The sequence below is a fragment of the Patella vulgata genome, chromosome 4 (assembly GCF_932274485.2).
Source record: "Patella vulgata chromosome 4, xgPatVulg1.2, whole genome shotgun sequence".
NCBI classification, from domain to species: domain Eukaryota; kingdom Metazoa; phylum Mollusca; class Gastropoda; family Patellidae; genus Patella; species Patella vulgata.
The window spans coordinates 13450180-13475485 of record NC_065882.2 but is presented as its reverse complement, the minus strand read 5'-3'; the positions used below and the strand labels follow the sequence as shown (position 1 = coordinate 13475485).

The 25306-nt window shown below is 35.2% G+C and overlaps 2 protein-coding genes across 8 annotated transcripts in view; both read right to left on the bottom strand.

Moving 5' to 3' along the window:
* Positions 1 to 25306, bottom strand: part of LOC126819557 (neurocalcin homolog) — a 269509-nt gene that overhangs the window by 84921 nt on the left and 159282 nt on the right. The gene's annotated exons all lie outside the window — the stretch shown is intronic.
* The window catches only part of LOC126819555 (neuronal calcium sensor 2), an 80164-nt gene continuing 66627 nt past the window's right edge, over positions 11770 to 25306 (bottom strand). For all 7 annotated transcript variants that reach the window (XM_050547694.2, XM_050547690.1, XM_050547692.2 and 4 more), the window contains exon 4: positions 11770 to 19118. In XM_050547694.2, the coding sequence (XP_050403651.1) occupies positions 18927 to 19118 (192 nt within the window). In that variant the 3' untranslated portion in view covers positions 11770 to 18926. The remainder of the gene's footprint in view (positions 19119 to 25306) is intronic.

Sequence of the window (25306 nt, the reverse complement as noted above, 5' to 3'; positions counted from 1 at the left end):
ATGGTTCAATTTAATTTCAATAACTCGCTTGCACGTAGGAGTCTTTAGCAGTGGTAGGAAATCGGAGGACCAGGAGAAAACTGAGGAGGTTAGACAGGTGACCCTACTCCTTGTCAAGTACAAGCAGGGAATCAAAACCTTGACTCAATGACTCAATGACAGACTTTCTGATCCAACACGCACGCTGTGAACCATTCAATCCCCAGTGAACAAGTCTTTTCCATCAGCCATAAATATTTTTAATTTATGACATTGTTTTCATACAATGTTTGTATGTGTTTTTTTGTTGTGAATTTGTATTTAATGGATAGTTTAGAATGGCCTCCACATAAACCCCATACATGTATAGCATAGTTTACATGAATAATTATAATCCTTTTGTGGCATTTTGCAATTGGATATAGAACAAAACACAAATTGTTTTCATAAATAAGATGTTTACATGTTTGTTTTAAGATTGTGTTTAATGGAGTTTAGGCTGACCTCCACATAAACTCATACATGTGTAGCCTACATGGCATTACATGAATAATAATTATGGTAATTAATGTATTTTTTTTTTATCCAATCACAGTGTTTCTCTTATTTGCTGCAGGGAAGCCGCCGTGGCACAGTAAGTAAAATGATGGGTGGTTAACCTGGATGTGCCATGTTTGATTCTAGTCTTGGCCAAGAAAGTTTATTGAGATTTTCCGGTATGGTTCCCAAGGCTCAAACTAGGGACAAATTTTAGGGAGAAGTGACTTCTCCCTACAGACAGAATAGGGAGAAGTGAGGGAGACATAGGGAGACTTGAAGGAGAGGTCATATTTCATGCATTGCTGCAACCAATCTTACCAAGTCGTTACACAGTCAATATGCTAAATACATAAACAAACATTGTTTAGCTGCACACATATATTTATTTCAGTATGTCATCATACTCTTACTGGTATCAAAATTACTGTGATAATAAATTACATATACTAGTACTAAGACAGACTTGACTTTAGCAATACAAATAAGATTTGTGATACCCCTCTATCAAACACATCAATATTTATACCCTTTCGTGCCTAAATACATTTAATTACTAGTCCTGGGTCTATTGTGTGATTGTTTTAGCACCTTTCACAATAGGATAGTCATATTGTACGTAGTCATACTCCTCGCAGTGTTCCGTTTGATTAGAGTTAATCGGGATTTCTCGGGCCATTGCTTCAGGAATATGTTACGTAGTAGGCCTACGACAATGTATGAAATTGTTTTGACACACCACTCACTTACCTTCTTTGTTTTACGTTTATGTGTTTAGATTAGTGGAACTAATAATATTAATGTAGATTTAATTATCAACCCGACATTATACCTATCAACACATTCTAAATACATGTTGTAATCATTCTGATAACAATTGTTTTAATATCTCCATTCGTCTACAGAAATGTACGTCAACGCTATTTTCACTCGTCAAACGTGTTGTTCTTTATTGACTGTACCATGTAGACACAACAATGTACACCTTTCGTCACCTTTCAATTACAAGTTTTATGTTTATTATTCTTTTTATTATTAAATTATTTCAAAGAAAGAGGACCAATTCAGTACTTTGTATATTCTTAGACAGAAATACATGAAAAATATCGTATCCGCCGCCATATTGGCCATCGCAGCTTTTGATTGGCTGTTATTTCTGGACGAAGCCAGAGGTTGTAACGGAGATTTATGATTCGATTCCTTCGCTTTATTTTAAAGAATTGTATTTCCTGTTGACATCAAATACAATGTTTATCATTGAAACTATTAAACATTGTCACAGCCAACACAGAGAAAGTCGAAAAACAAAATATTAATACATGTTTTGCTTTTCACAACTTGTTTAATTTTCAGTTTTCCCTTCGAAGCTCACAATGCAAACACGTGTTGTGTTGTTTTGAAAATGCTTTGTTTACCGTTGATACTTGATATCGATGCCTGTTATCTACTTCGCCCTTGCACAAATGTACGGCGAAGTGAGGGCGACTTCAACTTCGCCCTAGTGCCTTTTAGGGCGAAGTCATCAATGGGTTAGGCGACTATTTCGCCCATGTCGCCTGCTAATTCGAGCCCTGATGGTTCCCCCTTTTTAGTAGTGCAGGACAGAGGTCCATGGATGCTACTTCACTCATATATTTCGGACATCTCCTACGCGATTTTCTAAACGTCCAACCAGAGATATGCCTAATCAGACATCAAGATATGGCAAATAATACTCAAAATTCCAAAATATATTGACTGTACTGAGTGTATAACTACTACTCATCTCAATTATTGTTGATAATAGGTGGGACTGATTAGGTAATTAAGTGATCAACCCTTTTAATTAACTACTTTAACTATTTAATTAATGTCTTAATCTGTCTTGATTGACTTTCTTAATCTGTCTTGATTGACTTTCTTAATCTGCCTTGATTGACTTTTTTAATCTGTCTCTGACTATACTACTGCTCTTTCCATATAAAACCATTAATCCAGTGGAGTTTAACATCCTGCTCCGACTAGGCTAATGAAGTCCGGCATACGCCATATGCACTATGTCAGAAGTTCATGAGGCAGGAAATGAAATGAAATGGGCTTTAATGTCTTACTGTTCTTCTCTGACTGGGCTAATGAAGATGGGCATACGCCATACAGTGTGCTATGAGCGGAATTTTGCTCGGATAGCAGCACTACGGCCTACTCTTATATCGAATTCCAACTGTCCAGGGATCTTTTACGTGCACGTCAATGTGTACACAGTATCTCGGTTTTGCATCCCATCCGAACGACTAGATAGCTGTCCCTGTCAGGCCCTCCATCCTGCATCACTGACATGCACAAATCTGGATGAACTTTCTTGGCCAATGCAGGGATCGAACGGAACACCCGACCTCCAGGCTACCGATCCAACGTCTTACCCACTTAGCCACCGTGATCCCCACTCATGAGGCAGGGTATGCTTACTCTTTATAGAACACCTAATACCACTTCTCGATTTGAGACCAGCATATCGTCCGTGAAGTGTCAAAAGGGTGTATCTCGGGAAATTAGTCAAATACACTTTTTTTTTGCATTTTTAAAATCTCCCAATAAATATGCACATTTCTGGCAAAGCTGCGTATCTCTATGCCAACTAGAACAGTTCTGGGTATCGTGTTCAAATGTTGTATCTTGATTTGTGGAAATTTTGAAATGCAAAAGGTTCTATATCTTAATTTTTAGAAATTCTTAGATACACCCTTTTGACACTGTACCTTCTTTACAATTTTTGATTTGGGCATGGGTATTTGGATTTACAACTGCCAAGGGATTTTTAAAAATAGTAACCCAGTAACCTCCCTTTTCACGTTCGATCTAAAAGACCAAATGAACCCGAGGTTCTGTACAATACACGATTTGACATACATAATTTACCGTCGACCAAACAAATGTACAGGAACAAAATTGCAGACATGACAAAGTTGTTTTATGACACTACATGATACGAGACCGTGTTACAAGATATAGCACTAAACATTATTACAACAAGTGGCGTATTTTTATCAGCCAATCAATAGGACAGTAAAAGTAACTCAAATAACTTTAATTACATCACAGCTCGTGGTGTGACATGTGACATTTGCATATATAGCTACTCGGTGGAGAGAACAATTTTTTTTTACTATCATGAATGTTAATATTTTCCATTTGACGTGTGCCTTATTCAACCTAATAATTACCCAGCTCTATATGGGAGAGAGAGAAATGGGGTTTAACATCCACTTGACACAAACTAGGTCATTTTGGTACTAACATATGGTTCAATTTTATTTCAATAATTTGCTTGCACATAGGGGTCTTTAGCAGTGGGAGCAAACGGATGACCAGGAGAAAACCCACGAGGTTGGACAGGCGTCACTACTCCTTGCCACGTACAACCAGAGAATCGAAACCACGCCAGATGACTCAATGACAGACCTCATGATGTAACGCGCTAACCATTCGGCTATCCAACCCCCCTGTTTAGTCCAGTGTCCTAACTGCAAACTTTTGGAAAAAAGAGTGCATGTATATTTAATGTAGATTGCTCACTACATTTTCTTCATTTTTAGCATTTTCCAGATTATCGCCCTTATTATTATTAATTTTTAGACATTCTAAATCATGACGTCAACTGGCACACTAACGCCATTCGGCAAACGACCATGTTGTTTTGTTATTTTTTTATTTTGAGTGAAGTCTGTATCATTACAGGCCGGAAGTTAAACCCCATTTCTCTCTGTGTCTCTCTCTCATTACAGGCCTGGAGATTGTACAACACAGTGGACGCTTACGGCTGCGCCCAGATCCATTCACTTGATCTTATATTTGTTTTTTCCGACGTGGTTTTCCCTTGTCAGTGGTGCAGAACGGAGGGCATGTCAAGGACAGCTGTCTAGTCCTTCGGATGATACGAATGCACGTAAAAGATCCCTTGGCAGTTGGAATTTGATATAAGAGTAGGCGATAGTGCCGCTGCCCGGGCAAAATTTCCCTGATAGCACACTGTATGGCGTATATCCCCGTCTTCATTAGCCCAGTATAGGAGCAAAACAGTAGGACGTTAAACCCCATTTCATTTCATTTCATTTCTTATATTTGTTGTTTATTGTTTGCAGAACGTGTCTGTGTAGTTTGTGTCTTGTCCGCATGTTTGTCTAATTGGTTTTGTTTGTTTGTAGTGTGGTCCTCGTGCACTTACTATTAGGTACAATCTGAAAAACGTCTTTGAGCAATTATTACCACAAATACTGTACAGAACATTTATAAGACACTTGTCTATTTTATCATTTTTCTTTTTTTTTGGAACACTTGAATCCCCTGATGATCCAGGACAGTTATGATTGAAATATTCTTAATTATATCCTATCCAGGTCTTCATTATGCCAAGATAAAACAATTTCACAAAATAAAATAAAAAAAACAGGGAAGAAGCCAAACTGACAACCACTGCTTTATTATCAACAAAATTCTGTCAAATATTCATTGTTGTAGCAGAGTCAGATTTAAACTGGGTTATTTCACTCCTTGGTAAGGATCATTAAACAGACATTATGCAAGAGCTAAATCTGTCTATTGCAGATCTTTCTTTAGGCCTGAAATGTTATCTAAATTACTAATTAACTTATTCAGACCATAATCAACTCTCGATGTCATCACTAGCCTGCAATATTTACTGGATTAAAACTAGGTCTGCTACTTCTGATTAAATTTAAAAATGGATAATTGAGACTATGTTTTTTATCGTATCGCTTAATTCTCAGTTCATAGTGGATCAATTTGACTGGAATTTTCAGTAAATTACCTTTACATTATCTAGTTTTTAACTATTATAGTGAGAACTACCATCTCTATCTAATCTCCCATAATATATCTTTATTCAATGATCTACAGGAAATGATGACAGAGGATGTTTTAGACTCACTATAATATATTGATACTGTTGGTTTGGAAATGAGCACACAATATGTTTGAGAGAAATGAAATGAAATGAAATGAAATGAAATGGGGTTTAACGTCCTACTCTTCTGCACCTAACCTGGGCTAATTGAAGACGGGCATACGCCATACAGTGTGCTATGAGGGAAATTTTGCCCGGGCAGCGGCGCTACGGCCTACTCTTATATCGAATTCAAACTGCCAAGGGATCTTTTACGTGCACGCCAATGTGTACACGGGACCTCGGTTTTTCGTCCCATCCAAACGACTAGGCAGCTGTCCTTGTCAGGCCCTCCGTTCTGCATCACTGACAAGGGGAAACCACACCGGATGTTTGAGAGAGAGAGAGAGAGAGAGAGGTAACATCCAAAAGACACAAATTAGGTCATTTTGGGAGTAGCATATGGTACAATTTTATTTCAATGGGAGGAAACTGGAAGACCCAGTAAAAAATGCACATGCAAGCTTGGGCTCGAAACCACACCACTTGACTCAATGAAAGACCTTATGATCTAAACTGTCCTCGCCAGGACCAATCTTACGACCCAACCCCGCAAGATGTTTTAGATCAGCCATACTGATACTGTTGGTGTCAGAGCCAGGCGATATTTCAGTTATTCGATATAAAACCGTCCCAGAAATAAAAACTGTTAAAAATACCGTCTTCAGAAAAAATTGAAAATCAAACATACTGGGATTTATCGCAGTTTTGATTTCTCTAGATGATATTTAGCATAAATATTTAAAGAAAGGTTTTCTCCTTATGTTATTTACCATATTTTATTGTCTACTGATGAATAATTAATGTTATAAACTCCTGATAGTTCATTCCAGGAAGTTTGCAAATGCCATGAGAGTCCGGGGGATCACGTGGCTAAGTGGGTAAGACGCTGGCTCACTAGCCTGGAGGTCGGGTGTTCGATCCCTGCATTGGCCGAGTAAGTTCATCCAGATTTTCCCGCGTGGTTCCCCCTTGTCAGTGATGCAGCAAAGAGGACCTGACAAGGACAGCTGTCTAGTCCTTCGGATGAGACGGAAAACCTAGGTCCCCTGCATAGATTGGAATGCACGTAAAAGATCCCTTGGCAGTTGGAATTCGATATAAGAGTAGGCGATAGTGCCGCTGCCCGGGCAAAATTTCCCTCATAGCACACTGTATGGCGTATGCCGGTCTTCATTAGCCCAGCATAGGAGCAGAACAGTAGGACGTTAAACCCCATTTTATTTCATTTCCATGAGAGCCTTTGTTTACATCACATGACTTCTGTTCAATATCTATGCATCTTCACGAATTGTGAATACTGATGCTTTGATTTTTGAAAGGAATCAGTGATTTTCTTATTAATATAAATTTACAGTGATTTTCTTATTAATATAAATTTAAATAAAGCCAACTATATCAAGAGTAAAGGTAGACTGATTATCAATGGCAGTCAGTGATTCGACATATTGCTATTTGGTTACTTTTTGAGACAGCACTGATGTTTTATAGTTTAATTTAGTGTTCTTGTGTTGTAAAAATCATTTACAAGAAGGCATACGCTTGAAAGAGAAAAAAACGAGTTTGCAAGGGTAAATGAATAGCTCCCAATTGTACTTGGAACTATAAAAACATGCATGGTAATTAGACCAACAAGAATCTTTTTCTGATTTTATCTTTTTTTATGTCTTCTTCAAAGAATCTGAATTAAAATTAAAGATACATTATGGGAGATAAGATAAAGAAATGGCAGTTGTCGCTATAATAGTTAAAAACTAGATAGTGTAACGGTAATTTGCTGAAAATTTCAGTCAAATTGATCCACCATGAGCCAAGAAAGAAGTGGGTGAAATTTTTGCATAGTCTCGGTCATCATTACTAAAATCATTAATATGAACAGCATAGTCTCGATTATCCACTTTTTTTGATTTAATTATCAACGGCTGTTAGCGGCATATAGGAATCCAATCCAGCCAACATCGAAGGCTAGCCTTGACATCAGGAGTTAATTATGGTCTGGATAAGTTAATTAATGTCTAATTATGAATGGAAGTCGAGCAGCAAATAGGATCATAATCCAGTAAATATCGCAGGCTAGCGATGCCATTGAGAGTTTATTATGGTCTGGATAAGTTAATAAATGTCTAATTGATAATTTAGATAACATTTCAGGCCTAAAGAAAGACTATGTAATAAGCAGATTTTGCTCTTGCATAATGCATGTTTAACCTGACCATAATATAATATATAAATATATATAAATTGTATTAAACAACAACATAGGCCAACATTCTTTAGCAAGTCCTTGTGGCTATATAGATCTATGTTTCAACCTGCTCATTAAATTTTGTGTGTAAATACGGTATAGGCTACCATATTTATGCTAAATTTCATACAGATTGAATGATAACTTTTGTCGTTAAAGCATTTACAAGCATTGCAACAAAGAGAAACAAGGGCCATAACTCCAGAATAAATTAACAGAAATTATTGAAATTAAATAGGTTTCTTCATCTCACGAATGTAAACAACATACAGTAAACTTTGCATAAGTCAGATCTAAAAGGACTGACCAATTTTATCCGAGTTACGTGAAGATCCGAGTTAGCAGAAGACCTAGTTCAACTCTGAACATAGGTCTCATTATCGACCTGTACGTTCAGGAACCGTCCTATTGGTTCCCAGTCAAATTTATTGGGCAACTTTTACTGCTAAACGGTCGTGTGTCAGTCTCTGTGAATGCCTGAACAATGTAAAGGAACATTTTAGTGAGAACATAAGACCCTGCTTACCTCGCTAGAGTCAGTATGTGCAACACAACATGATGTTAAAAATGCATCCCTGCTAAACGACTTTGGCGGACGCCACTGAGGTCAAGATGTGGGGTGGCGTACCGATTTACATGATTCGGCCATATAAGACGAAGCGAAATTTAGGTACGCTCGGGTGGGGAAAAATTAGAATCGTTGAAAAGCTGAGAAACTTCAGTCAATTATTGCTTTGCCTAGACCAATTACAATCAAATTTTTTATAAAAATTCCAATTTCGTTTCGTCTTATATGGCCGAGTTGCGCAAAATGTGCGCTGCCCTGTATTTGGATTTTAATGGCGTAAGCCAGGCCGTTTGGTGGAGAGGGATGTATTTTTAACAACATGTTGTGATTATACTGCCGATCCGACTTAGGCGAAGGAAACAAGCCGGAATTAGATCAAATGGACCAAACATTTTGATCCGAGTTGAGCAAAGATCCAACTTACGCACAGAAATAATAATAATCAAAGGGTCTAAAGGATTTTATCCGAGTTGAACAAAGATCCGACTTATACAAATCCAACTTATGCGAAGTTTACTGTATAACAATTTCAAAACAATCAGATGATAAATTTAGCCTGTAGAGTGTTCACAAGAAATTGTAGATGACAATATACAATTTTCATGTGGACCTATAAAAATTCATATGTACTGCTGTGCCCCAGAATCCCAAAATGACACACCTCCATTCTTACAAGAGAGAGAGAGAGAGTGAGAGAAACAGAGAAAGAGAAATAGGCATAACATCCACTCAATACAAACTAGGTCATTGTGGGACTAACATAATATGGTAAATTGCATGTAGGTTTTGTTTTTTAGCAGTGGTGGAGGAAATAGAGAAAAGAAACGAAGTTGGACAGGTGACACTACTCTTCTGGGAATCGAAACAACAACAGTTGACTCAATAACAGACCTTATGATCTAAAGTGCACCGAACCCATTCATTGTTTTCAAACTTCAAGTTTGTAGAACAAGTGGGGGGTTGGATGGCCAAAAGGTTAGCATGTGCGCGCTGTATCATAAGGTCTGTCACCGAGTCAACAGGCGTGTTTTCGATTCCCTGGTTATACCTGACAAGGAGTAGGGTTGCCTATCCAACCTTGTGGGTTTTCTCCAGGTCCTCCTGTTTCCTCCCACTGCTAAAGACCCCTAGGTGCAAGCAAATTATTGAAATACAATTGAACCAGGTGTTAGTCCGGACATGACCTAGTTTGTGTCCAGTGGACATTAAACAGCATCTCTCTCTCTCTTCTTTCTGTGTGTGTGTGTGTAGAACAAGTATAAATAAGTTTAACACTAGAATATATTTTTTTCAAAAGTTTATTCATATTTTATTTAAATTCTATCTGTCAGCATTCTACATAATAAGAGTATCTGATAATATTACAAGTTTATTGTGACTAAATATCTACCATATATTTTACACTAATCTACTACAAGATTTATCATATTTTTGTAAATTTATAAGTTATTATTATTTTTATATAAAATCTTCTCAAAACAATTGATGTGGTAAAACACGATAATTAATAAGGGGATAAACTTCGGTCCCTTTCAAAGATGCAATTTTTTTAACATAAATTTTTGCACAAAAAACATCATTCACAGAAACATTAAGGTTTGTAATAAGAACCACATTTAGCTTAAGTCATTTAATTCTTGATTAAGGGATGTCATAAGAGCATTTACTTTAATTTACTTCATGATTACGGTTTGTAAGAACCTCACTTAGCTTAAGTCATATACTTTAAGATTAAGGGTTTTCATAAGAACCACATTTCCTTTAGCTAAAGTCATTTACTTCATGATTAAGGATTGCAAGAGTCTCACTCTAAAGTCATTTACTTTCATGATTAAGGATTGTAAGAGTCTCACTCTGAAGTCATATACTTCATGATTAAGTGTTGCAATAAGAGCCTCATTTAGCAGGTTCTATTAAATCAAAGACGTTTAGCTCCTTTAAATCAGAGGTTATGCTCCTTTAAATCAAAGTGGTTTGCCTCCTTTAAATCAAAGAGGTTTAGCTCCTTTAAATCAAAGTGGTTTGCCTCCTTTAAATCAAAGAGGTTTAGCCCTCTTCAAATCTGAGTTTAAGCTCCTTTAAATCAAAGTGGTTTATCTCCTTTCAATCAAAGAGGTGTAGATTCCCATAATAGTTAGAATTAAATAATGATGTCCATGTCTATAATGATCTATACAGAATTGACAAGGCTTTACAAGGCTGTCCTAAATACTAACATGGCTTCGATTCTGTTCTATATAGTTATAACATTTCCTTCTGTCCTAGATACTAACATTTGCAGGCCTGGAAATAACGGATATAGATGTACCTGAAAAAATGTCAAGGACTAACGAAATAGTACCTCTGACATTTTCATCTTAGTGCCGGACATGTGTTAATAATATCAATAAAAAAAGACAGATCGATGCTGGACAAAATGACAGGCACCAGAGGTTTAGTGCCTGACAAAGCCTGAATCTGTGCCTGACATTATCTGTGACAGGTGCCTTATTTCCAGGCTTGAACATTTGCTTCTGTCCTATAGATGTAACATTTGCATCTGTCCTATAGATGTAACATTTGCTTCTGTCCTATAGATGTAACATTTGCTTCTGTCCTATAGATGTAACATTTGCTTTTGTCCTATAGATCTTACATTTGGTTCTTTTCTATATAGATACTAACATTTGGTTCTTTTCCAGATAGATGTAACATTTGCTTCTGTCACTATATAGATGTTAACATTTGACATTTTATTATTTTAATTAAGATAAACGATGAGAACACTTGAAAACTGAAGACAAATCAGACTGAGCCATGTAATCAATATTTCAGGATTTCAATATACAATTTCATACTGTTAAAGTAACTAAGCATGATTTGCACTTTTCTGAAAACATCAAATTTCTCACGACTCATGAATCCACGCTAAAATCCATGCTATCAATGTTAGATAGAGAGAGTGAGAAATGGGGTTTAACGTCGACTCGACACAAACCAGGTCATTTCTGGACTAACACATGGTTCAATTTTATTTCTATAATTTGCTTGCAAGTAGGGGTCTTTAGCAGGAGGAAACCGGAAGACCCGTGGAAAACCCACAAGGTTGCACAGGCGACCCTACAATCGGGGAATCAAAACCATGCCAGCTGACTCAATCACAGACCTTATGATACAATACACATGCGCTAACCATTAAACCATTCCCCCCCTACCCACTGCTAGATAATCTCCTGGTTTAGTTTCAATCAACTGACAATATAAAGATGGCAGTCAGTTGGTGGATTTCCAGTTCTTGAATAAGGCATCTTTAAACCCCATTTCCTTTCATTTTAATTATGTGAAAGTGGATCTATGAATATTTTATATATGTTTGAACATGATATACTTGCTGTCAAATTAAACATGTTATTTTATTTTACCATGATATGGGGGGTTATCTGGTTCCTGTACAGAATGTGATATAAGAGTAGGCCGTAGTGCTGCTGTCCTAGCAACATTTTACTCATAGTCTTCGTAAGCCCAGAGAGTTTGAATCACATCAAGAATAAGAATAGAGAGAGGAGAAATGGGGTTTAATGTCCACTCGCTGCAAACTAGGTCATTTCGGGACTAACATATAGGGGTCTTTAGCAGTGGGAGAAAACTGGAGGACCCGGAGAAAATCCACGAGGTTGAACAGGCGACCCTATAACCTGGGAATCGAAACCACCCTAGTTTACTCAATGACAGACCTTATGATGCAGTGCGCACGCACTAACCATTCAACCCCTAATAAGAAAACAAGATTTCAAATGCTTATTCTACTTAATTTGCAATAATTACTATCTTTACACCTATTTTTGGAGCCACTGTGGCTCAGTAAGTAAGACCCTGTGTTCAATCCCTGTGTTGGACGCGATAGTTCCTTAGGGTTTTTCAGTGTGGTTTCCCTTCCCCTTCCCCAACCCCCCGTCAGTCGAGCAATGCTACAGCGGAGACTTGCCTAAAAGCAGTGTTTCTGTCTACTGGGATATGCTGATTGACCACCCCTCTCCCTTCAGAGTTTGCACAAAACAAATAAAACCCGAATAAAGGATGAGTTGACCATAAAAACAATTGGAATGACAATAAACATTAGGAATAAAACTTAACGAAAAACATTATAAGACAACAAATTACATTCACCGAAACATCAAATATAGGGATTGACATCCCCCGTAGCTTGACAAGTGACATATAAAAACTGCCAAGCTGGATCATGCAGCTGACAAACAATATTTTCACAATCTTTCATACATTTAATCAACAGTCGACATTTTAGGGAAGACCCCAGATCAAAGAGACAGACTGTCATGTTACACATTTTGTTTCAACAAACTGGATATAACAACTTCCAACAATGGTACTCAAGAGAGAAATAGACACACTCCATCAAAAACCCAGCTTTTCTCTCTAAGTAGAGCAATGGCTAGAGAGGAATATGTAAGTAATAGGTGTGCTTTGAAGTCAGTACTGGAAATAGTAATGAAGGGAATTGGACTATTTGAATGGGAGAGACAGAGAAATGGGGTTTAACATCCAATCAGCACATACTAGATACATATGGTACACTTTTATTTCAATAATTCGCTTAAGTGTAGGAGCCCTTAGCAGTGGAAAAAACTGGTGAAATCCCACTAGGTTGGCTGGCAACTCTACTCCTTGTCATGCACAAGCTTGGTATCGAAATCAAGCCACTTGTCTTAATGACATACTGCATTAGACCACATAAAAGATCCCTTGGCAGTGGAAATCGATGTCCAGGCAAAATTTCCATTGCAGCACACTGCATGACTTAGGTCCATCTTCATTATCCCATCTAGCACAGAAAAGCAGGATATTAAACCCCATTTCATCTCAACCCTTAAAGATACATTATGTAAGATTTAGACAAAGAGCTAGCCATTCTTGCTATAATAGTTCAAAAATAGATAATGTAAAATGAATAATTTGAAAGTTTCATTCAAATTATTCTATTGTGAGCGAACATATTAGCCTTTGAAGGTTTGACAAGACGTGTGCAATAATTTCAACCACCGTACTGGTTGTTTGAAGCTAAGTCTCAGTTCTCCATTTTTAGCTTAAATCAAAATATGGCTGAACCTTTCTAATCTATTTAATAACGGAGAAATCCGATGCCATCGAGAGTTGATTATGGCCTGGAAAAATTAATTAATGTCTAATTAATAATTTAGATAACATTTCAGGCCTAAAGAAAGACCTGCAATAGGCAGATTTAGCTCTTGCATAATGTATGTTTTATGAGCTTCTCCTCTTGCTGACTAATGGAGCAAGAAACATTCCACAGAGAATTCAGACAACGAGAAATAAATATGTCAAGAGGATAAATATTAAACATATAACCCTGATATAACTTGTATTGATGACTTTATGATTCAATTATAAACACATCACTAATCACTCAACTTCAACAAAAACATGTTTATCTCTAACATGGCCACTTCTATACAAGAAAATAAATTGAGTTCCGAGCACAACAAAATGTTAACAAATGTCTACTTCAGTGTACAACAAAACATTGCCTTTAGTGGACAACAGCATGTCTTTCAGGATAAAACATTGTGAGTTCCGAGCACAACAAAATGTTAACAAATGTCTACTTCAGTGTACAACAAAACATTGTCTGTAGTGGACAACAACTTGTCTTTCAGGATAAAACTTTGAGTTCCGAGCACAACAAAATGGCAACAAATGCACAACAAAACATTGTCTTCAGTGCACAACAAATGTCTTCAAACACTGGTAAGTACACAACAAAATGTTGTCAAAAGACTTGAAAGCACAACAAAATGTTGCCTTCAGTGCACAAAATGTCCACAAATATTGACTTTTGTGCACACCAAAACATCTAATAAAATGCCACAAGCCTGCACACAGAAAGCTTTCTTCAAGGATTCCATTTTTCTGGCAAAAAAACTATCTTTTTGTCATAATTTTAAAGCACTTTTGTCAATCTAATAGTTTTCTGAACATCTTAAGACATTGATCTTATATTTCCAACTGAAAGGTGCTCAAACAAGTTGGGACGAAAAACGGGATCCAGCGTACAGTCAATCACAGACTTTAAGAAATGACAAAACTGTACAACTAAGATTATTTATTGTTTGTTTTAGTTATTTAGGAAATGAGAGCTAGGGTTGAGATGAGAACTCTTATTAAAATGTGAAATGCGCCCCCCCCCCTCCCAAAACTAGTGGATCAAACTATTATTACTATAGGCCTATCTTTTTTTATTTTTTTTTAAAGAAAAGGGATAAAATCAAAAAAATATTAATATAATATTTGAAAACAAAAAGCCTACACGGCCTGCTTAACAAATGTTATATATAACACTTATGATATTTACATATTGACTGACAGACAAATTTCAAATATTATTTATTGATATGTATAACAACGAGATATCAGTTTTAAATCTTGTCGGTCTTGTTAATTTTAAACGTATTTTGTTTACTTCAGATTAGCAAGATATATTAAGAAAAAATTATGATATTAGCATTACCCTAAGTAGTTTTACACAAGAACTACAAATTTAACCGTTTTTAATGTACTTTGAGGATCAACTCTTGAAATGCTAATTTAATGGCAATTAAATTGACTGACAGCGGAGTTCCTTAACCAGTCAATTTCACACTCAGCCAGTCAAGACCGGGCAAATCTATTGAAACATGAGCCATGGTATCCCTCTCATTGATATATTCAGTTTCATTATATTCAGACAGATCAGTATAGCAATTTTAACTATGCAAGATTCAGGCGAAATTTGAGCAAATCTACCTGAAGACGAGTCAAGTAGATGTCCCTGTCCAAAGCCCAGCTTAGGCCTGAGGGGCCATGGCCCAGGGCCCCGGGGTTCATGCCAAAAAACAGAAAAAAAATCAAATTCCAGATGAAAGGTTCATGGTAATCGATCTAGCGGCGCGATGGCAGAGACTGAAGTATTCCGCAACCTTCTCTGTGAAGTTCCATTCAATTTGACTTGTTACAACAGTTCCCTGCCGTTATATGTCATTTCCGCACATTGTATGCCATTCGGAACTGAATAGATTTCGGGTGTGATCAGATATTATGTAATTATTCTTGTATTACATGCGTGCCATTCAAAAGGATATGAAATAATCTTTTTGTTGCGTTAGGAGCTCCACGATTCTAGTCAGGCCCAGGGCCCCGCTCCGGTTAGGCTGGGCTTTGTCCCTGTCACAGATATACTCAGTCTAACCTATTTAATGTTTAAGTTTCATCATATTCAAACAAAACACACACGTATGAGAACTTGGTATCATTTACAACGTGCATGTGTGTATATTGATCGCTATGGCAATTAACAACTATGCAAGATTCAGACAAAATTTTAGCAAAATCTACCCGAAGACAAGCCAAATACATGTATATGTCCTGCAGATTGGCAAAGCAGCTATTTGTGAATGGCTGAATTGTGCTGAAGATGCAAAATCTCTATGGCGATTTAAATATGCAAAAGTTTGAGATTTGTGTGGTAAATATCAAACTAATGTTCGTGAAATTGAATAAAATGCTAAAAGATAAAAAAAAATGTACAATATGGGATCAGATGATGATCCGTTTTTAATTCTACATATTACACAGTATGTAGGATATTAAACTTTGCAAAATAAGAAACATCTGGTTGTTTATTTGATCAAACAACGCATATAAACATGTATATATATAGTAATATATTAAATATATTTAGTTATATGTGGATATATATTTATAACCTGCTTGCAAACAGCATATATATATATGTACATACACAACAATAATCAGCAAAAACATCATTATTACAAGATTTCGAATGGCTATAAAGGCCTCAAATTTTTAAAGGAAAAAAAAAAGCAGTATCCCGCTCATTGCGGCTTAAGAGATTAGTTGTAGGTCATTCAATACACCTGGTGACCAGGTGACATATTCCGCACAAGTATGACATTTTTGCACTTCAGATGTGTATAATGAGGGCTATAACTTCAGATGTGTATATACGACGGCTACCACGTTAAAATATTGTTAGAGCTGTGAATTTTCCATGTATTTAATTTACCTCGGATTAGCAAGAATATGACAATTTTTTTTTTTACCATAATCCCAATCTTTTCATATATTTTAATTTTTTCACACATACAAAGTATAATTTTAACGTTATTTATTATATTTTAAAATCAAATTCTATCAAAAATCTAAATTCAATGTTTGTAAATTGACCCGAGAGGTAAGTTTTCCAGCCAGACTGACTGGTAAATAAGTCTCAAACAAAAGCCCTAGTTTTTAACCTTGTGACAAAATGTTTTTGGCTGTTGATGCACATTTATAACTAACTGGCAATAATTAAAAGTCTTCTGTTAATTCAATAAAGACACACTTGTTCATTTTCGATTAAATATTTGTGACTTTCACATCCTTAATAAGCACAGTACAATGAACCAGGAACCAGCCATCTTGGAATTGTTATTTCGCCATATAAAACATTTATGTTCGTCATTCAATGCAAAGCTGTCCAAAGAAAAACTATGCTATGTTCCATGTGAATTGCGCTCGAATTGGCAGAGCCATAGGCTCTTGAAGAGTATCGCCCTGAGAACAAGATTCCCAAGTGCATGGAACAAGTACTTGAAGAGTTTCGTTCCAAGAACAATACTCATAAGTGTATGGAACCAGTTCTTGGTTCAAAGAAGTTCTGTATGCTAAACTGTTCATTACATTCTACCCCAAGTTAAATAAAAAAGAAACTACAGAACACCATATTTGGTATTAATACACTTGTGAATAACCATAAAGTTCAAATATTATGCTAATTGAAAAAGTTAAAAATAAAAAGCCTTATCAACTTCAGGATTCATATACACAAAATAAACTACCAACTTTCAAATCAAGCATGCCTTTTATATATCATTGAAAAAGACTTTTATAAAGTGATTATTTACAAACTTAAAATAACCGATAAAATTTCTACACAATTTAATTGAAAATAGAAGAATCTGTGTTTAAAAAATGCTTTTCTAAAACCAAAACAAACCATAGGATTGATTATGGTGCGGTAAATTGGCAATTTTTTCTATAAAATCATATTATTCATTATTTTAAAACAATATTCACTTGTTCCTTTACAAATATTGTTACATATTATTAAAGATGCATTATGTAAGATTTAGATAAAGAGCTGACAATTCCCACTATAATAGTTTAAAATAGATAACAAAAAGGAATATATTGAAAATTTCAATAAAATTACTTCATTTTGAGCAAAGTTATGACTGTTTCAAAAAATGTGGTAGTTTTGATTTTTATTGCTACCGTTGTTACGATAATAAACAAAGTCTTGATTATCCATTTTTAAATTAAATGGCGACCGTGTTTCAACCATTCGATAGTCTAGGGCGCTGTTGATTATGCACTTGTCATGTGAAAATATGTTTAAGTAATAATTTATATAACATTTGAGGCCAAAAGAAAGATTTGCAAAAGGCAGATTTAGCTCTTACATAATGCATCTTTAAATTTCTGTACAGAACATAAAAAAGATCTGCATTGTGTTTTACTGGGTTTTGAAAAGAGATCTTCATTCAAAAGCAGAATTTTTTGTGGCATCTAATAACATCATACGTGTAGAAACATTGTCATGTGCTGGTCAAGTTTTTCAAAAATGAATTAAAATACAAATATTGCTCAACTGAAAAAAAAAAAACAAAAAAAACCCCAGAAAAGTTTATAAAAGCCGTTACATTTTTTTCTTATACATCCAAAGTTATACTCCGCATCTAAAACAACTATGTTCAAAAATTATGTTTCCTATTAAAATCTCCACATAAATTCAAACACTTTTAGAAATATATCTCCAATTAAAATCACCCAAAAACTTTTTCCATGGAATACGGATGGTAGCATCTTATAAATACATTTGCACCCAGATTTACATCTGGTTCGATGGTTTTTCAGGAAAACTCTGATGTTGGAACATTTTATCTTTCCTTGGATGTAAAAAAACAAAAAACAACCTCCATCACATTGGAAGGTTTCAATCCTGGATGTTTTTTTGCAAAGCTGGAATATCTCTCTTTCCTTGGATCACTTTAAAACATTAACATTCCTGCAAGATTTGTCTCCCTTGAAATTTATTGTAACTAGAAGTTATTATTTTTTATTGGCGTAAGTCTTGATGAATCCCATTAAATAACAGTTTTTTTATTCTATAATCCAGTTGATCCCCTTCTTTTGATGTTAAATACTGTAATCCCAAACACAAAAACATCTCGGGAAACCTTGGTAATCTGCCTTATCAGATTCAAAAATATTTAAATCTGTTCCAAAATTTAAAAAAAAAATATTTTAGATAAAACGTACACTGCTCTTTTAACAGCAATGAATAATATGAATGAACACAATTAAAATTCAGAGATACACTGGTAAGTAATCTTGAAACAAAAACTGGAGTTACTTCCCTTCGAACCTGAATCCAAAACTAGAGTTGCTTCCCTTTACACAAGAATTGAAATCTCATGTACCGGTATTTCCAAATACCGTACTGCAAACACAAGGCTTATTTGTTAACCATTTATACAAGAAACATTTCGATAATTCAATTTTTAAAAAACATGGATGATCTGCTAATTTCCCTGTCGTTAATCCTATTCTTTCGATGCGTCTGCTGTCAACATTTGATATAAACATTGGTCATTCAAACACCCTTGTATAAATTCTTCCTTCGTTAAGACACCGTCTCCATTGGAATCCATTTTTTCAAATATCTTAACAGTTCTTTCGCTAGGAGTATCCATACTTTGTCCCACTAATGCAGCTCCTAACATACTGTAAATAGCCTGTAATATACAAATAAACAATACATTAAAAAAGGCCATACTGGTAGCCTAGGCTACCGTGCATCAATTGTGTGGAATACACTTCCAGAAAATATCCCACGTGATTCTGTTTCAGTCTTTAAATCCAATGTGAAAACTTGGTTATTTAGTCACTATCATTAACAATCCAAAGTGAGAATATTTTATAGCGTCTTCCCTAGTGGATTGAATAATTGCGTGATACAAATATTATTATCACTATTATTAATTGCATACATCACTTATTCTCTCCAACGATTCATGGTTCACGACATGCTTTAGCTATATATTTAGCCATTATTTTGTTGATTTTGTGGACGGCAGTGCCCTGATCTGTCAATTAATGGATAATTTAACGTAAAAATGGATAATCAAGACTGTTTATTACCGTATCAATGTCAGTAATGACAATCAAGGCTAGCCTAAAACGGAATCACTAATGTCTCAGTTCAGAGTGAAGCAATCTGATTAAAATTTTCAGCATATTATACTGTTTTCATTATCTATTTCTTAACTATTATAGCGAGACCTATTAGCTTTTTATTTAGTCTTACCTATTCCAATTTAAAAGGAACGTACATATATATATACAAGGCAGTCTAGTTATAGAGCAGAAGTTTCAAGATGTCTTGTGAAAATACACCACAAAACTGAGAGTAAAAAACATCACTTTTTTCTAATTTTATTCAAGTAACTAGTGTACATGTACCAAGTGCTAACATGTCTGCCATATGTTAAAAAACTGTGTAAATCTTAACACAAGTTCAGTTCGGTCATATCATTTTGTTTAGAAAACAAAGTATTCGTAGAAGCTGTGCAAGCAATCATAACTTCAGTAATTATATCATGAAACTGTATATTATGATAATTAACAACACATAACTACAAAGCGTGATATATCTACTAATATTACATTTTCTCCTTAAATGGTTCAATGGTTGATCTATGAACAGGCCCAATGAGAGAGAGAGAGGGGTGCAGCAGGTATATCGCACTGGTGCCCATAAATATCTAGTTAAGTTTTCTCATGTGCATGCATGTCCGGTATTCGTGCAGGTGCAGCAGATATTGCACTGAAGCCCATGAAACCCATAAATATCTAGTTATTTTTTTTATATTGGCATGTTCAGTATTCGTGCCACACAGCCCCCGATCCAATTCCTGATGCTCTACTCTGGGAGGGGAGGGGAGGGGAGGGGAGGGGACTCAAACTTGTCTTGCTTCGGCACATAAAAAAATAAATTATCTTGGCTGCCCTATCATTGAAGCATGTACAGATTCATGGAACGTTGTGCTCTCCCATACCTGCCAGTGCCAAACTCATCAGAACTTTTTGGCCCTCCATACCATCAAAACTCATATGAAAAGGGGTTATTTGCCATTCTAACTAACAGATTGTTAGTAAATATTTCGCTATTACTAATGAAAGTACCATATCACCTGAAAGCTTATACTTATACTAGAATATTTTCCGATAGAGAACCTGTCACATACAGAGGATCATTCACCCTAGGCCTGATAAAACTGAAGCTACAAAGTGTGGACCTCTACTAATAAAAGTACCATATCACCTCAAAGTTTTTGCTTGGAATATTTTTAAGTTGGGACCTGGGGCTTGTTTCACGAAATTTTAACTAAGATAAAATCCAAATTTTAGTAATTTGATTGGATAATATTAGATTGATTTTAGTGCTTAGCCAATCAAAATTGAAGTATCTGCTAAAATTCAGATTTTATCTTTAGTTAAAATTTCGTGAAACAGGCCCCTGGACTCTTAGTCCGCTCTTCTCTCCCCCCCCCCATCTGACAGACACACTGGATCGATTAACCCTTATGCATCTTACCTATGTAGTGTGGAAGATTTATCATACCCTTAAAGTTTCATGAACAAGTTGATGCAGTGTTTGCTGGCATGGAACGAGGTTTAACATCTCATTAACTCTCCAACTATCAAGTGTGAAATATTTATTACATAGACACCTCAATAGTTTGTGTACAATATAACATAAGGTCTTGATGAGCGAGAGAGAAAGAGAGAGAATGATAGAGAGAGAGAGAGAGAGAGGTTTATTTGGTCTTTGTAATTTGGTTTTTGTATGTATGACAGATGTAAATCTGAGTAAAACCGCATTACAAAACTGTATTCCAATTTTTGGTTATGGCGGCCATTCAGGACAGAGATCTATTCTCCAAGTATGAAGTAGATATATATTTCTGTGTGCAGAATGATCCTTCAATAGCCACCATGTGCCTAATATGCATACACCAAGGTACTATCATCATGTAGCATCTCAGATATTTACGGCTGACAACTCAAACACAATTCACAATGTATAACTCACTCAGATCAAAGTTATAAAAACTATTTTTACCACCTGAGGTGCTCAGACAAAGCATTTCACGTTACACCTCAGCACCCAGGTAATTACAACAACCTCTCATATTACGTCTTTGTGAATTAACTTCATTTCTTTCTTAAAGCATCATTTACTCTCCAACGATTCACAGTTTCACATTACCCTAATATCTCCTCGTTAAGACATGGTTACCTCATGCGTTAGCTAGATATCTGGTCATTATCCTGCTAATTTTTAGGACGGATGTCTTTAAAAGAACAAAATTTAAAGGAAATGAACTTCTCTGATTTATTTCAGAGTATCTATTTTTTTCTTAAAGCATCATTTACTCTCCAACGATTCACAGTTTCACATTACCCTAATATCTCCTCGTTAAGACATGGTTACCTCATGCGTTAGCTAGATATCTGGTCATTATCCTGCTAATTTTTAGGACGGATGTCTTTAAAAGAACAAAATTTAAAGGAAATGAACTTCTCTGATTTATTTCAGAGTATCTATGAATTTAAAGCTCTTTGATTTTTTTTCAGAGTATCTTTGAATTTAAAGAAGCAAAACCTCTTGGGATTTATTTAAGAAAATCTATGAATTTAAACGACCTAAACTTTTTTTTTTTTTCTTATTAATTTCAGAGTAGCTATGACTCTAAAGCAGCTAAACCTCTCCGAGTATCCATAAATTTAAAGTTCCTTGATTTATTTCAGAGTATCAATGAATTTAAAGGAGCTTAACCTTTCTGATCTTTGAATTTAGAGGAGTTAACCTCTTGGATTTATTTCAGTGTATGTATGAATTTAATGTTCCTTGATATATTTCGGAATATCTATGAATTTAAAGAAGCTAAGCCTTTTAATTTATCTAAGAATATCTATATGAATATAGACGAATTTGGCCTGTTCCCCAATCTTCCATTCATTTATAAAGAATAAAATTTCTTAAAAGGAGATGGTAATATTTTAAAATGAAATGGGGTCTAAAGTCTCACGTTTTTGACCTACGGAAATTTTAAATATTGGATTGGTTTGATCTAATGTGTTATTTCGATTAGTGATGGTGGGGCAAGCTCTGTACCGATCCAAGGTAAGGGAAGGAGTGAGAATGATTTGTACCAACAAATCTGATTTATAGTAATAATAGCAAAAATGATTTATACTAGTAAACTTGCTTTGTACTTGCAAACTTGATTTATACTAGCAAATTTGATTTATACTAGTGAACTCGATTTGTACTAGCAAATTTGATTGATACTAGTAAACTTGCTTTGTACTAGCAAATTTGATTTATACTAGGAAACTTGATTTGTACTAGTAAATTTCATTTTTACTATCAAACTTGATTGAAATGAGCAAACTTGATTTATACTAGTCAACTTGATTTATACTATCAAACTTCATTTCTATGAGTAACCTTGCTTTATACTAACTAGTAAACTTGGTTTACACTAGTAAATTTAATTTCTACCAGTAAACTTATTGCATCATTAATTTGATTACTTTAATTCAACGCGTCACTGTAAAATCTATTGTCTGGCTTTCATTCCTTTCTTTACTGTTAATTACAATATTCAACTAATTCCTGGCAGGTTTCATTACCAAGAAACGAAATCAACATTCTTTTTCCAGATTAAAGTAACTAACTGTTTTACATATCCGAGTTTGATTAACGGAAGACTGACAAGAGTTCTTTGTCGTTGTTAATTTGTAAATTCCCATCATTTTGAATCCGAAGATTCCAATAAGTCTAGATAACGTATTTTCAGACAAAAGTAATATTTTTTGTCATTATTCAATCTTGCAAAATTTTTAGCATGAACCTTCTAATCATCTGGGGTCTGCTATTTAATTCAAGGTTCAGACAGTAAATCTTGCTATGATGTAATACAAGAGGAGCATGCAGTGACTACACAAATAGAATTTATTCGAAAGCCAACACATACTGTGTACACCAACAAAAATACCAACATAAAATTTACAATGTGCCCCAAAAGATTAACTTTAATTGATCAAAATACAACACACTACTTGCAATAAGAGAGAGAGAGAAATGAGGTTTAACGCCCACTCGACACAAACCAGATCATTTTGGGATCAACACAAACTAGGTCATTCCGGGATTAACACAGACTAGGTCATTTCAGGAATAACACATGGTTCAATTTTAGTTCAATAATTCGCTTGCTCGTAGGGATCTTTAGCAGTGGGAGGAAATCGGAGGACCTGGAGAAAACTGATAAGACTGGACAGGTGACCCAACTCCTTGTCACGTACAACTGGGGAATCGAAAACACGCCAGTTGACTCAATGACAGACCTTATGATACAGCGCGCACATGCTAACCATTCGGCCATCCAACCCCCCCTACTTGCAAAAAGAACACCCTCTTGTTATTCTGTCAATAACAATACTTGAAGAATAGTATTTAGACACATTGTATTCTGTCAATGATAATACTTGAAGTGTAGTATTTAAACAATATTTTGTTATTCTGTCAATAACAATACTTGAAGAGTAGTATTCAAACAACATCTTGTTATTCTGTCAATAATAATACTTTAAGATTAGTATTTGTCTCCATAACAAATATCTTTAAATCTCCTTTTTCAACAAAAACATAAAACTTTGGCAGTCAGGTCTCTCGACTAGAACTAAAACCATAAATTATTCATTTTATGTCTCGTCAGATCATCCACACAGATCTGCCAAGAATTCTTTCATTTATTCATCACTTAATTCGTAATTTGTAAAAAAAACATAAAGTTGACGAAGCAATTCTGTACGTCAACAGTCCTTTCAATGTGCTCATTTTTGTCAATGAAGCTTGGCACTAGCTTCTCTACTATTTGTTGACATTTTATACAGGAAAAAATATTGTGTTTGAATTTAGATGGTTAAAGGAATTACACCTCTGTGATTTACGTTAAGTATTGAATTAGGATGATCTTGGTTGCGCGTGATAGCCATCTGTGAGGTGACTGGTGCCATGATGAGTTTGATTACTACTGCCGTTGAGTACATCAAAAAAGTTAGACCAAAGGCCAGTGCTTCTGTGGAGGATTCTATCATTGAGCTTTTCCCCCAACCCTAACCACTTTGTTCCTATTAGGAGAGAGAGACAGAGAAATGGGGTTTAACATCCACTTGACACAAACCAGGTCATTTTGGGACTAACATATGGTTCAATTTTATTTCAACTGTCAAAATTTTGAGATGAATGAATGTCCTGATTTTGTCTCGGGCATGCAGTAGAATTCTTTTTCTTCACTAATTTTAATTTAATTTTAATTGTCAACAGAAATTTCTTTGAACCATTTTGTTTTGAAACATTAAGCAAAGTCAGTGTATTTACAGGTAGCAATTTTCATTTCTTTTATGGCTTACTGTGTGGAAAAAAACTTTCGTTAAACTATTTCAACACCATCTTTATCTATGGCAGCAAAATTTTCAACAAAGACAGATTGTCATTCCACTAAACACATCAACATTTAAAATCCACTCAAATTTAAGTCTATTTTTGTTCCAGATCAAAGAGAAGTACAGAATTGCCTTTTAGACAGGAATTGTACCTTCATCTTTCAATATCACCATCTGTCCAACAAGTAATTTGAGTCATGTTGTTTATACTAGAGATGAGTTGAAGTAAAAACTGTTTTGTCTGGCACGGTATAACATGTTCATCCAATATTTCTACCAGTTCAAAACTAGAGATTTCTACTTATTTTTAAGTTCAGCTACAAATTGATAATAAACCCAATCTGACAATTGCTAGTACTTTTCAAGCAGAGCTTGAAGAGGAGGGAAGTGGGGAAAACTGATA